This window comes from Apodemus sylvaticus, chromosome 4, assembly GCF_947179515.1.
Source record: "Apodemus sylvaticus chromosome 4, mApoSyl1.1, whole genome shotgun sequence".
NCBI classification, from domain to species: domain Eukaryota; kingdom Metazoa; phylum Chordata; class Mammalia; order Rodentia; family Muridae; genus Apodemus; species Apodemus sylvaticus.
Genome location: NC_067475.1, coordinates 136,701,280 through 136,716,439, shown reverse-complemented (window position 1 = coordinate 136,716,439; position 15,160 = coordinate 136,701,280). Strand labels below are relative to the sequence as shown.

Sequence of the window (15,160 nt, the reverse complement as noted above, 5' to 3'; positions counted from 1 at the left end):
GTGTCTGTGTTCAGGTGTGTTTTTGGTTCTCTAGCGACAGCACCTTTTATCTTAAAAATGAGCTAAATCACAGGCTTTTCAGTCTAAATACAAAATAAACGTGACTGCACACAATGTATCAAATATGCCAGTGCTACTTCATGGTGGAATTGGTTGTTAATTCCTGGCTACTTAAGTATGTGACCTACATTGAGGTGGAGACATCACAATTCATCATGGTCCTTACGTTGTCATGTGTCATGTAAGAATACTGTCAAAAATGAAACCACTCTAACAGTAGAAGGTTATATGACATGCTATATACAGGAAAGAGACAGAAGGAAGTATTACCCATGGGACATCCAAACAGCCATCCACCTAGCATATGCTAAGGACCAGGAATTTTTCTAGAAGATATTGGGATACCATTCTCTAGTTTACTTTCTGTCGCTGTAATAAACTAAATGACTAAAACAACTCAGGAGGGTTTATCTCATTTTATGTTACAAGATAACAGTCCATCATCGACAGAAATCAAGAGAGGAACTCAAGATAGAAGCTTGACACAGAGACTGAGGAGTAGGGCTCATTGCTGGTTTGCTCTCTGGCTCGCATTGAGTCTTATACTTCACAGAGTCAGTTGCCTAGGGAGGGCACTGCCCACAGTGGGCTAGGCCTTCTCATGACAGACATGGCCATAGGCCAATCTGATGTGAACAATTCTTCAATGGAGGTTCCCTCTTCCCAGGTGTCTCTAGGTTGTGTTAAGTTGACAATGAAAACTGACCACCATAAGTATGAATACAAGTCAACAAAGAAGCACAGATCATATTTATATTTCACATAGACGAAAGAAGACAAAGTTTCTTCTCTTATGGAAGCCACGTGTTGAGGGAAAAGATGTGTAGTAGACAAAAATGTATAAGGGCAGACCCAATGATGATCAAAGGGGGAAGTGTGAGTGACAAGAAGGATCCCACTGCATGAGGACCTGGGAGAAGAATGTTTCCACAGGAAATAGAAAGGAGAAGTATGGATAATGAAGTTGGTGTGTTAGAGCTCAGGGATGGGACTGAAAGGCAGAAGATAGGCAGGAACTAGGAGGTGAAGGTCAGGTGGGGAGGGACCAGGTGGAGTGGACCAGATGGAGAGGACCAGGTGGAGACAGACCAGGTGGAGAGGGACCAGGAGGAGAGGCACCAGATAAAAAGGTACCAGGCTCATTTTATTGTTTCATTCTGTGTATGCATGTGTGTCCATGTGGTAGCTGATTTTAGGAAAGGGCAGGTGTTTATGATGCAGGGGGTGGGGTGGGGGTGTGGGGGGCCCTCCCTGGAGCTGGAGGGACAGGCAGTAGTGAGCTATTTGATGTAGGTGCTGGGGACTGAACTTGGGTTCTCTGCAAGAGCAGCACATGTTCTTATCCACTGAGCCACATCTTCTAGCCACCTTTATCTGGATCTTACTGGGATTTAGAACTGTCTTTCAAGAAATAATCAGCAGTGCCAGTCTTTCTTTTTATTGATTTTTCTGTACCTTTTATTTTTGACAGTTTCATACCCGTGTATGTGACCATATTCACATCTCTCGTTACCCTCTCCAAACTCTCCCACAAGTAGCCTTTTTTACTTGAGACTGGGTCTTATGTAATCTCTGGTATGCTCTGGAGTTGAAGGTGATCTTGAGTTCCTGAATCTCCACCTCCTGAGTGCAGCAGTTATGAGCATGTACCATCACATTTAGTTTGACAGTACTGGAAATAGAACTCAGGGCCACCTGAATCTAAGTCGGGCAGTCTACCGACTGATATCTTCAATTGCTTTAAAGAACCTTACATTTGGGGGCCAGTGAGATAGCTCAGTGAGTAAAGGCACTTGCTATAAACCCGATGACCTGAGTTCAATCCTGGGAACCTACATGATGGAAAAAGAGAATCAAACGACTCCTGCAAGCTGTCTTCTGACCTTCACATGTGCACGTGTGTACATACATACTAAATAAAATGTAATTAAGAATGTCACATCTCTCTGTGAGACTCCCTCTAATGAGCAAGATGACAGGCTAGAGAAAAATGCGGATAAGACAATAGAACAAAATAGAATTTACCCCCGCATGTAGCCATCAAAGAATAACTACTGTGAATGTTTGGTCACACAAATGCTCTGTTGTAGTTTGGAAGGGCATTCTCCCAAGATTCATATGCTGAAGTCACCCCCGAGGTGACAATTTTAGGAGCTGGAGAGTCTAAAAAGGCACGAGGTTGTATGCAGACAATGTAGATAAGACTCTGAATGTAGGTACAACTCTAAGTAAGAGTAATGTGGCAGTGGAAGGCTCACAATGCATAAAGTTTTATAGGTGAAAGGATAGAAAATACAGCCTAACTCTAATGACCCCAAGAAATCAGGAGTTTAAAATACTATCTCGTTTTGTTAGAAACTAGGTAAAAGGTCACATTCCAGAGCCTGCCCTTTGATTAGACCTAGCAGAAAGGCCTTGAATAGGTGATCCTGGCCCCATAGGGTAACTGGAAATGGGCTAAGCTTATCTTCTGTAAACTTACGCCATTACCCCTAAGCAGGAGTTCACGCAGCTGTAGACATTATAGGAAACTAATTGGTTCACTGAGCGTGGGCTCCGATAATTTAAACTGATTGGCCTAAAAACTATGGAGTGGTACAAATCAATTGGCTCCCATTTCGCGGGCTCTCCATGCTAAGAAATGATTGGTTTGTGATTCATGGGCTCTGTTGTAAACTTATAAAAGCTGTTGCAATTCAGCACTTGGGGTCCATAGTCCTCTAACCCTGCGTGGTGCATGGCTATGGAACTCAGAATTCTGGAAATAAAGAAATCCTCATGCTATTGCATGGAGACCGTTTCTCGCGAGTGATTTAGGTGTCGCCTTCCGGGATGTGGGGTGCTGGGGCACCCTCGGTTTTTGGGGTCTTACAATAGGCACAATTTATCATCAGTGTTTGCCCATTTTTTCTTCCATGACTAATCATACTATTGGTACACACCATCTCCCCTCAATCCTTGAGGTTTTTCTGCACCAGGATGAAGAAGGTTGCTCCATTTTCTGATTAGTGGGGAATCCCATCTCTGCCATTCTTTGCATTTTTAGGCATGAACTTCTTGGGTTTGGGGATAGAAAGGCACCCAAGCTCTCAACTTGCAGAAGACATGAAACTCTAGCAAAAGTGGAGCAAGGGGTCGATCCAGGCTGGTTCTCTGCTCTCTGCTCTCCTCTGTAGTTGTTTAAGGCTGGCCCTTTGTCTTTAATCCTTCTTCTAGCAGCCAGTACTTATAGGAAGCCACTAATGTATGCTCAATTAATATCTACTAAAATAACTTTCCGACTCTGATTTGAGGCTGGAAAGAACCACGGAGGTGTGGATACCTAGGCCTAGACTGGTTAGGGAAGCTTTGGAATAACAATCAGACCCCAGGAGAGACAGGGAAGGTGGAAGGCGCAGCTTGTTGGGGTGAGGTTGGTATTGTTGAGAGATGGATGTGAGGAAAGTGGGCAGCAGACGAAATGCAAATTTTCTTTATGTACTATTTTTAGCATAAGAAAGAGCCTGTTGATAATTAGTAGCTTTCAAGGTGGAAATGGGTTTTCTTGAAAAGAGGGAGGTTGCCCCTAATTATGTCCAGGTAGAAACAGGAGTAATTTATCAAGAGTTTTTTAAAAAAAGTTTGCCTCCTAGGATACCTCTTTCCTAGGACATTATGACCCCAACTCAGATTCAGCTCAATGAATATATATACACACATGCCTTAGTACATTTTGGTTGTGAGTCAATTCCACCATGAACTCTTTTGGGTTTAAAATCATTATTTTTCTCCATTATAAATGGGACCAAATGCTAATGTCTTTCCTGACCCAAGATTCTATGCATCTGAATAGCAGTCTGAGAGCTACTGCCTTGTGTTACCGCACAGTAGGGGCTCAGCAGATATATTTAAATTAGCTCTTAAAACTGAAAAACTTACATTTAAGATCATTTAAGCCACGGGCTCCATGCCTTTGTGAGATCTGATTGAACTCAGCTGGTCTCAACTAACTACATCGAGGGCTCCTAGTCAGAAAACTAAAATATTCATTAATTTTTTTCTTTTTCTTTAGAGAAGTTGAAAATTAAAGAGGGAATTTGAACAGTTTCAGCATGGGGAGATAAAAGTGTGCTCTTACTGGGTTTCTGAATGCTATGAATCATGGTTGAGATGATTTCCCAGAACAGACCCCAGTAACATTAAATTGCAAATAGGATTTTCCCACACCCTGAGTGTAGAGTTCCTGGAAGACCACTCCTAATATAATCATTTCATCTGAATTCTAGGAGGGAAATGGCTGCGTAAGTGAGGCATTGTCTGAGAACACCTGTAGTTTTCAAGATTGAAATTACTAACAGCAACAGAGGTACTAACAGGATCATGCTTGCGTCTGTGAACAGCAGTCTCAAACAGCAGTCTAAGGAAGCTTTGATGAGCACTGTATATTGAGAGCCACCCAGACAGTCCTGCCAGGAGGAAAAAGGATAAAAGAACCTTCAAGAACGGCTTTTCATCTGCTTCTTCTTTCCTCTGCCACTCCTCCTCTCTCCCTGCTCTTTCCACTCGAAGACTAACTAACTAGACATTAGTGCTCAAATAATGCGTTTAAAAAAAAACCGATCTGGTGTGGTTAAGATGGCTTATTGGTAAAGATGGCTTATTCACCGGACAAATGCATGGGACCCAGGCAGCTCTCTGGGTGCCTGCTGATCCAGGCCTCAGACTCACGTGGCCAACTAATCACAGGATCAGTAGAAGAGCAGACGCTTCCTGCCACTCTGGGTGGGAATCAAAGGTTCACACTGGCCACACTGGCCTCTGAACAGCGATCCCCATGTTTTCCCTCCTGCCTGCAATTCCGTTTCATGTGCATCTCTCTGTAGTCCGTGGTTTTTGGATGTCGCGCTCATGAATTTGAGAATTTTGTTTTAAGAGTTACCTCTACTGCTGCCTTTGCCCTTTCAAACTCCTCTTCCAAGGAATGGTTCCTGGAGAGCAGGGCGCTCCCCCAGCGATGCTCTTTGGTCAGCCGAGCCTGAAATAAACCAAACCAGTGATGTATTATTGGCATCACATGACACAAAAATAGAAGTAGTTTTAATTTCCTAGCATTCCAAAGGACTGAATGTGGATGTGCACACCCAGGTGAGTGTGTGTTTATGTGCATGTGTGTGCATGTGTGTGTGGAGGGCATAGGTCACCCTGTGGTGCTGTTCCTTAGGCATCCATTTTATTGTTTGAGACAGAATCTCTTACTGGGATCTGGAGCTCTCTTATTAGCCTACTCTCTCTGGCCAGCGATGTCCAAGGATGATCCTGTCTTCTTGTCCCCAGGGCTGGGGTTACAAGTGTGCACAACCACGCCTGATGTTCCACGTGAGTTCTAGGAACTGAACTCAGCCAGCGTTGAGCCATCTCCCTAGTGCCTTGAGAAGTATTTTCAATCTATTTTTAAAGCATGATGTCATCCAGTCTAGGATGGTGATAAATGTGCATGTGTTTGCATATGGGTTCTTGTGCAGCAGGCTCCAAAGCATTTTAGAACTCCAGTTTCAAATGTTGCCCTCTAGTAAGTCCTCTAGTGGAAACCATTGGAGAGGACAGCTTTCTAGGAAATACTGAGAAGAAATCCAGGACTTCTTAAGATAGGCAAGCTGGAATGTCTACCATGTCTGCTTGGCCCTGCATTAAGCATTCTTGGGCAGCCACAACATGTATTTTCACAAACTGAGTGATTTAACACAGAAGGAATATAGACTTTCAATGTCCTGCAGACTAGACGTTCATAGTCATAGCAGTGGCAGGTTTGTTCTCTCCATAGCTGCTGGGGTGGAAATGAGGTCTGCTCCACGCCCCTTCCGGTAAGCAGGGTCTCCAGGTGAGCTGTGGTCACCCCACACCATGTTGCTTCTTCTCTCTCGGTCTGTTCCCTTTCTGCTTGAGTTTTATAAGGTGCTTGCAGTTGCAATCAGGGCTTTTCTAGACATCCCAGGTAAGTTCCCTTCTCTGCAGAACACCTGCCTAGCCCTGTCTTCCCTGTGCATGTGACAGTCCTGGGTCCTAGGGCTGCGGCAATCTATCCTTTTTGAAGACTTCATTCACTATTACTTTCATATGACACTCTTGGGGCACAACATATTTAATTAGTAACAGCATACAAATACAGAGGCCAGAGAGATAGCTCCGAAGACAAGAGAGCACGCTGTTCTTACAGAAAACTTGAGCTGCATCCCCAGCATCCCCCATCAGGCAGTTCAGAACGGCCTGGAAATGTCACTCCAGGGAAAATCCACACCTCTGGCATCTGCACCCACCTGCACTCATGTGTGCACATACAGGCATGCAGACCAGCACAATACACATGATTAGAAATCAATGAACAAATGTAATTTTAAAATATAAAAACTCAGGGGATAGACTCTTGGTGGCTGGGACCCTGTTGCCCAGGAAAGAAGCTAACTCCGAAGGACACTGGCTGCTCACAGAAGGCTAAGTAACTTGGCAAATTGTCTGCCGTTTATTTCCCAAGCAGTGATTGGGGCTCAGATCTGCTCAGGATTGCCTGCCTTCCTTCTAGAGCCAAGTCCCTCATCTCTCTGCTGGCCCCTCCATGGACAAGTTAACAAAAAAAAAATCATTAAAATGTTGATGCATGCAAGAATTGAACACTGGGGCTTATTTCTCAAACTTAATTATTTATATACTATCAAGTACGTTGTAGGTTTTGGGGGTTGGAAGAATAACCTTTGTTAAAATGCTTACATCACACGAAGAAGTCTGTAGATTCAAGGCAACTTCTTAAAGTCCAATGGTAATCCACATGCAAATATTTTCAAAACACTAAATTGTACCGTATGAGAAAAGACCATGTCCTAGTTTGCATTTGGTTGCTGTGATAAAACACTGGCCAAACGCAATTTAGGGAGGGAAGGGTTAATTACATCTTACAGGTTAGCTTTCACCATCAAGGGAAGGCAGGGCAGGAACTCAAAGCAAGAACCTGGAGGTGGGAACTGAAGCAGAAGCCCTGGGGAACACTCCTTAGTTTGCTTTCTCATACAGCCCAGGACAACCGGTCAAGGATGGCACCACCCACAATGGGCGGGATCCTCCACATCAATCATGAATCTAGGCAATGCTCCAATGCCTACAAGCCAATCTAATGAAGGCAATTCCACAGTTGAGGGTCCCTCTTTTAAACTGACCGGCTTTGGAAACAGAAGGAATACCAAGGGGTGACTAGCCCCATTGAAATAAGCCAAAGACCATGGGGAGAGATTTCCTGGAAGAATAAACAGAAAGTACCAACAGGCATATGAAAAGTAGTCTCCTCAGCTAAGCAGAAAGAAAGTGAAAATGAAAACCACAGTGGGCATCGCCTCACCTGGGTTAGTTAGGCTGTTGCCAGGAAGACTAAAAGAATGTTGGAGAAGATGGAGGGTAAAGTAGACTCTTACGCAGCATTGCTGGGAATGTAGATTCATGTTATTGTGAAAACACTACAGAGAACCCTCAGAAAATCAAAACTCAACCTACTGGATGAGTAAGAAGGCCAAGGTAAGAAGACCATTATGCCAAGAGGCCTCTGCACTCACTCCATGTCAGTGCGGCATTGGGCACACGGGATGGGAGAGTCTATCAGCTGGAGGCTGAACATGCCTGCATTGTGGAACACTGAAGTTTTCATGGAGAAGGAAATATCATTTGTGACTTGCAAGAAATGGAGGACATCATAGGAAGCATAATAAGGCAGCACAGAATTTCAGGTATCAGATTCAAACTAAGATGTGCTGTCTAAACCAGCTGACCTCTCAGAAGGATGGAGGATGGTGGGAGACACCACTGGGGCTGGGGGAAGTGGTTGGTACACTGTTGGTCAAAGGTTATGAGACTTTATCCAGGAATCTGGGGTAGAACTTGGTGCCTATCGTTAACAATGTATTGTGTCCTTGAGAAGCACTGCGGTAATTTTAGGTTTCTTTCTGAAAGACCCCAAGAATGTAAATGCACATGAATACAGGAATCAGACTGAGCCAACTTGCTGCGCATACATATTTCAAAGCATTATATTGTATGTGATAAACACAAAGCTTTGTTTGTCCAATAAGACGTAATGATAAAGGGATACATTTCGTATTTGGTACAAGGGTACATTATGTGTCGCAAATGGCCCAGAAGTGACTTTAGCAACAAAGGAAGCACTAAGACTGTTGTCTGAGACAGTGTTTTATCAGCAGGCACTTTGCACTGGTGAAACAGAACCCGGTTTGCTGGGAAGTTTGACCTAACAGGATTCTATTAGCGTCCCCGGTCTCTCTCTCTTCATTAATGTTTCAGGACCCAGCTGCGATATGAATCACAAGCTGCAAAGGGCATTGCATATCAGGATTCCAGGCGTACAGGTCAACTCCTCTTTCCCACTTAACACAGCAAGCGCAGATAGAGTCTCACTGTGCAAGTGACATTTCATTCTGATGCTACAATTACTATTTAGGGATACTCTATTTCTTACACCATTTGAAAGGTTTTAGCTTATTACTAAGATAAGTGTTATCTAACTTACCATTTTTAATGTTTTTGGCTCAAGGAAGCAGAAGTTAAATGTTATGGAATATAAATAGCAGTTGATATGCAGTTGAAAATTTTGATACTTTTTCCACTCTTTACTGCCGTGCTGAAACATGCTGGTTAAGAACTGAGCACAGGGGCCTGGGAGATGGCTCAGTGGTTAAGAGCACTTGTTCTTGTTGGTTTTTTTTTCCAAGACAGGGTTTCTCTGTGTAGCCATGGCTGTCCCGGAACTCACTCTGTAGACCAGGCTGGCCTCAAACTCAGAAATCTGCCTGCCTCTGCCTCCCAAGTGCTGGGATTACAGGCATGCACCACCACTGCCCGGCAAGAGCACTTGTTCTTTCAGAAGACCTGAATTCAATTTCCAGCACACACCTAATGGCTCATAATGACCTGTAACTCCAGATCCAGGGCATGGGATTCCCTCTTTTGACATTCCTTGGCACTAGGCAAACAGGTGACACACATGCACACACACAGGCAAAACCCTCACACACATAAAATTTAAAAAAAAGGAACAGACAAAACCGAGCACATGTAGATGATAAATCAGCCATTCTTGAAACCCAGACATTAAACATGTCTAATTTTATCAGAGGAAAAACCTGTGACGTGGAAAAATATAGCAGGGCTTGTGGGCTGTTTGTGTTGCTTGGCACTTTGATACAAGGCCTAGTACACAGAACAATTATACCTGTCAGTTTGAGTGGCAGCAATCTTAAAATCCTAGCTCATCCAACAGTCATTCTCAAATAGGAGTGAGCACTGAAATACCCACAAGGTCTTTTAAAATTCATGTGACAGCCCCTACCCTAGGGTCTCTGAGTCAGTAAGTCTGGTGAGGAACTTCACATCTGCACCTCCACAAATCCTTGGGCGCTGCTGAGATGCTGGCTCAGTCTCTCAAAGGCAGATCCAAGATCTGCAGTGTATTATGCATAAGGGGATAAATCTCAAGTTCATAAGTGTGGATAAGTATACATGGCATTTACTGTCAACTTGTCACAACTTGGAATCAGCTGTTGTCTTAGTTACTCTTCTCTTTCTGTGTTATAAAATACCATGACCAAAAATAACTTGAGGAGGGAAGAGTCTATTTCACATTAAAACTCCTGGGTCACACTCCTGTCATTGACAGAAGTCAGGTCAGGAACTCAAAGCAGGGTCGTGGAAGCAGGAGCTGAAGCAGAAACCAAGGAGGAACGCTGCTTACTGGCTTGCTCTCCCCCGCTCGCCCAGAGTTAAGACCACCTGCCCAAGGGTGGCACAGCCCACAAAGGGCTGCCTGCTCCCATGCCAATCAATAATGAAGAAATTGTCCTACAGATTTGTCTATCTGCAATATGATCAAGCATGTCCTCAACTGAGGTTTTACAGATAATTTTAGCTTATGTCAGATTGAAAATAAAAGAATGATCCAACCAGGACACTTTGGAAGGAGAGTCTTACTGAGGGATTATCTATATCAGGTTGGCCTGTGGCCTTGTCTCTGGGGGATTTATTTCAATTATGTTAAATGATATACAAAGACCCAGCCAATTACAACATCGTTCATTGCCTAAGTCGGGGGTCCCAGAACAGCACAGGAAGAGAAAGCTAGCTGTCTGTAAGCCTGCAGGAAAGGCGGGATGCATTCATTCCATTCCTTCTGATCTGGTCTGAGGATACACTGTGACTAGCTGCACCGCTTTCCTGTTCTGACTGCCGTCAAGGATAGACCAAAACTAGGAATTCTAAGTCAAGTGAATCTCTTCCCATGAAGTTGCTTATTGTGGGGCATTTTATCAGAGCAGCAGAAATAAAATTAGAACGCTGTTAAAGATGGACCGTAAGCGTGCTCACTTTAGAAAGAGAACAATACAATGGCTGCTCGACCTTGGGTGCTTTGTGACCTGGTTGTTAAGGCTGTCTCTGAAGTCAGGCTGCTTAAGGTCAATTCCCAGTTTATTGCCACCCATACGAGCACAGTATTGAATTTCCAGAGTCTCCTTTGCAGAGTCTATATTAACTCACAGAGTCCCTGTAAGAATTATTGAGCAGTTATTATTCACATAAATACAAATATATACTATTGTAACAAGTGCTCTGCCAAACCTGGCTTCTGTTAGCACTTGGTTAACGCTTTCATTAAATGTTCTGTGTCTACTCCACATTCCTGTGGTAGTCGATGCACATAGCTTAGACTCTCAGACTGTTTAAATACAAGCCTCACTGAAATGACCAAGGTTTTTTTTTTTTAATTCTAAGCCAACAGACATTTGTCATGCGGGGTGCACACACACAACCTACGCGTCTTGTGCAAAGGAAAATTTTTTTCTTTAGAGTGTGGTAGCACATGGCCTCTGTATCCATTCTGCTATGTAAGCCTGGGCCGAACATCAGGAAAAGGCTGATTTTGAAAAAAGGTGGCAGCGTATTCTCAGACACACTGAGGAACTACGACTGAAACCACCTAATCATGATCCAGAAGGGAAGTACGCATGGTTCAGTTTTAATTGTTCATAAGATCGTCCTTCTGTTGCTAAATCTGCGTTTCCACCCTTGTTAGGGTCTCTTGTTTATTCATGTGACAAGGACTTGGTGAGACTTCCCTACTGTGCTGATTTCTTATGTTGAAAGCGATGCCTCAGTTTCTCCCCATTACCTCCTCGTTCTTCCTCCTTCATCACTGCTTCCTTCTCTTCTCTCCGGGCTTGGCTTCCCTCCCACCCCGCTGACAGCTCATGGCACGTGGCATGGAGAGGAAAGAGATCAGATACAATCCTCATAGGCAAAATGGCGAGAGTCTTTACAGAGCATTGGGTTGGATTGTTTTCCTGAGACATAGAGGCCTAATACTTCGAGGACCCTATTTTATCAGTGTATATTAATTGTTTGAAAGACTGGGCTTCATCAAGGCATCCTCATTGATACATCCGTATTGTGCACATTTTAAAAATATTTGTTTTAGTTATAAAAGTGGAGTGTGTGTGTGTGCGTTTGTGTGTGTGTGCCCAGGGGCTTATGGTGCTCAGAGGCTTACAGCTGGAGTTACAGCTGGTTGTGAGCTTCTCGACATGGGTTCTGAGAACCAAGCTTCCATCCTCCTCAAGAGCAGCACACACTTGCCGCTGTGGAGTCATCTCTCCAGTGCCTAGATCATTTGATTTTGTTCACGCTCCAACTCTCAATCCTGTTTTCACCTCCTACACACCACTACCCTATGTTATCTTCCCAAAGAGTTCCCCTTCTTCTTTCAAACCTTTATTCTAGATTCTTTAGTCTAGCTTCTGCATGTGAGAGAAGAAAACAGGAGTGTCTTTCTGAATCTGGCTTATTTCACTTAACACGATGACTCCAGTTCTTTTGCTTTTCCCACAGATGACAGATTTTCACTTTTCTTAGTGGTTCATGTACTACATTGTCCTTACTTGTGTGCTGATGGATAACCAGGTGCTTCTGTAACTTGGCTATAGTAAGTAGTCCTTCAATAAGATAGGTGTGTAGAATCTCTGTGGTATGTCAACTTGGATTCCTCTAAATGTATCATATAACCTAATCTGGTTGTTTTGCTTACTGCCTCACTTATGTCTGTAACAACAGTAGATTCCCAAGTGTATTTATTGAACTGACATGAAAGTCAGCAGTTTTTCTAAAAGTAAGGATTTATGATAAATTCAGGAAGAGAGTGAATTGTATACAGAATAAATTGTATAAAAATTCTAATTACATTATGAAGTTTCTATAAGAGAGCAACAGACATTCTTGAGCATTGCCCAACTCATATTCATGCTGCTGCATTAGATAATAATTAGATAATAATAATGAATTAGGTAATAATTGGGCTTTGCAGTAATAAGAGTAACAGTGGCTTATGAGTTCTCTTAGGTGAGCCAGGCAGAATGGCTGATACCAGGGGATTCGCAGGGATTAGCAAGGGCTTCGCAGATTTTAATGGATTTTAATGGAGTTAGATGTACACATCTTAGAAGGAACAGCTTTTATTTGTTAATTTAAAGTAGAGATAATATAAAAACCTAAGGTTATAGTGGGCATTTCACACCGTGTGTGAGAAACACCGAAGGGTATCAGTGAATCGTGGAAAGCTCAGCTCTGCTGGAGTGGGTCGTCTGTGAGTTGTGTAACTGTGGCCTGCATCGGGAGCACCTGCTCATGTTGGAGAATATGAGCCTGTTGGTCTTGGAGCTTCCAGGATGCAATCTGGGAAGGAGATGTTTGGATGACGTCGGCAGGAGAAGCCGTGTTCTCTCCCTTTGCCTCTGCCAGCGACATGCTTCCCAGATGGGAAAACTGAATTTTGCTGTTTTCCCCTTTGTGTTTTCTTCAGCTCTTCAAACTTTACTTTTTTTAAATTATTTATTTTCCAGATTGTATGATGCCTTTAAACAGTTCAGTTTGTGACTGAGATCATATAGTTTGGGTAAAGTGTCAAGAGCCCTTGTTCCTAAGTACACAGTGAATTATAAAACTCACTGGCATCCCTCGCTTCTCTGAGTTCTGTGTTCAAGGCATTGAACATTTGGTATTACACCATACTTTCTCTTCTCCCCATCTTGAAAAGAAAATGAGAAAATGTAAGTTTTCATGTTATCCATTCCCATTTTTCTTTGTGATTCTGAAATATGATTTTAAAATGAGGTTTGTAAATAGATCCCTACCTGTTGATCCCTGCCTGGGATCATTTACATTGGCTTGAGGGAGAGGAAACCATTTTCCTGGTTTGCTGTGAGCCATCCGAATGAGTGTGGGGCAGGCTCTGGTGAGGCAGATGGCTTGTCTGAATGATTTGTGAACACGTCTTTAGATGAAATTTTGTTCTATAGTCATTATAGTTCTACTATATCTACACGAAGAGGCCGCGTGGTGATGAGTAGTGTGTCTAACAGTACACACATCTTCTGTGTGTGCATGTGCAAGTGTGTGCCCGTACAAGTGCAGGCTAGAGATCATTGCCAAGTGTTGTACTTCCATTGCTCCCCATGCCCACTCACCTTGGTCTTTGAGACAAGGTCTCTCATTTGACCTGCTACTTGTCAGTTAGGCAAGGCTGACCAACCAGGGAGCGCTAGGGATTCTCCTGGTTCTTCCTCCTCTACTCAAGGATTGCTGAGCATGTGCCATCATGCCCATTATTTTACATGGAACTCAGGTTCTCATGCTTGCAAAACAAGTGTTCCTATGAGTCGTCTCCCAGCACTCTCTTCTTGGTTTCACTACACACCTGTCTGTTTTCTTCCTGGTTTGTTTCAAGGACTGTTCCGGGTACAACATGAAGCCTGCCTGTCATGAACATTTTCTTACTTAGCTATGAATTGGAACAAAAACTAGAAGAGTATGATTTTTTTTAAAGGCAAGTCTTGATAAGTAAACATACAAAGTTTCAGAAAGTAATAGAAGAGATAACCCCTTACAGATAGTTCAGCATCCCAGAGGACTCTCTAGAGAACCCAGAGGACCTGGGCAGAGAGAATTCTCACGGTGAATTGGAAGGGGTATTTTGGAAGACAACATGAGGAAGCTCAAAAGACAATTTTCCAAGTGTATTATGTTTGCATAGGGTAAGCAGGACAGTGTGGTGGGATGGAATTAACAGACCAGCAGGAGACTAGTAGTCATTGGGATAATAAGATAAATGCATTGTGGGTTTCTATGGCAACCAGGGGCCCCAGCTGTTCCTCTGGCCCAGCTTGTTGTCTAATGGCCCACCTGTGCCAAGTCTCTCCCTGCTTCAAAACAAATAAAGGCTTTGTCCCCGCGTCTCACTGTTCCAGAGATGGCAGCGGATGAAACACGAACCAGCACGGGTTACTTGAGCTGAGTGTAGCTTTCTCATGAGCTCATGGACACTGTTTTCCTAATGGCTGCTGTCATTTTCCTCTTAAGAAGATACATTTAAAGTGAGCACCAAAAATTCATTTTTTTTCATGCTACATTTGCAATTCATTAAAGTGAGGCGATATGTTCAGAAAGTGAGTGGGCCACCGGATGTCCAGCTGTGGTCTGGAAACAGCTGTGTCCTTGCTCCTGAGGGTGACGATTGTGTAGGGGGGACTGCTGGTGGCTTAGGAAGTTCCAAGAGAACAATCTTCGTTGGCTCTCTGGGTCCTTCTCTCTGCCATTTTCTAGTTGTGGGTCCACAAACATCTTTGTATTTCACCGATTCCCTGTCCGGACAATGCGGCCAGGAGAGCCTGCCTTGTTCTACCTTTTGTCTGGACCAGATCAGCTCAAGTTTATATTAGAAACTCTCACCGTCGACAATAATACCCACTGTGGGGTGCCTGTGGGGCCAGAAGAGGGAGTCGAATCCCTCTTACAGGCTGTCGTGGATGCTGGAACCAAACTTAGGTCTCTGCAAGAGCCTTGTGTGTTCTTCCTGCTGGGTCAGTGCTCCAGCCTCAATCACTTCCCTGTCTCTCGTCACATCTCTGTATCCCCTGTGGCTCACAACACGTGTCGCAGCAGAATGCTTCTTCTGCTCGCTTCCTTCCGTGTATGGTCTCAGTGCAGCTGGATTGTAGAAGGCAGGACTGTGCACTCAGAGTTCTTA

At 43.7% G+C, this 15,160-nt stretch overlaps 1 protein-coding gene across 4 annotated transcripts in view; it reads right to left on the bottom strand.

The window, feature by feature from the left end:
* Positions 1-15,160, bottom strand: part of Pex5l (peroxisomal biogenesis factor 5 like) — a 197,266-nt gene that overhangs the window by 38,488 nt on the left and 143,618 nt on the right. For all 4 annotated transcript variants that reach the window (XM_052180646.1, XM_052180647.1, XM_052180645.1 and 1 more), the window contains one exon: positions 4,979-5,074. In XM_052180646.1, the coding sequence (XP_052036606.1) occupies positions 4,979-5,074 (96 nt within the window). The remainder of the gene's footprint in view (positions 1-4,978; positions 5,075-15,160) is intronic.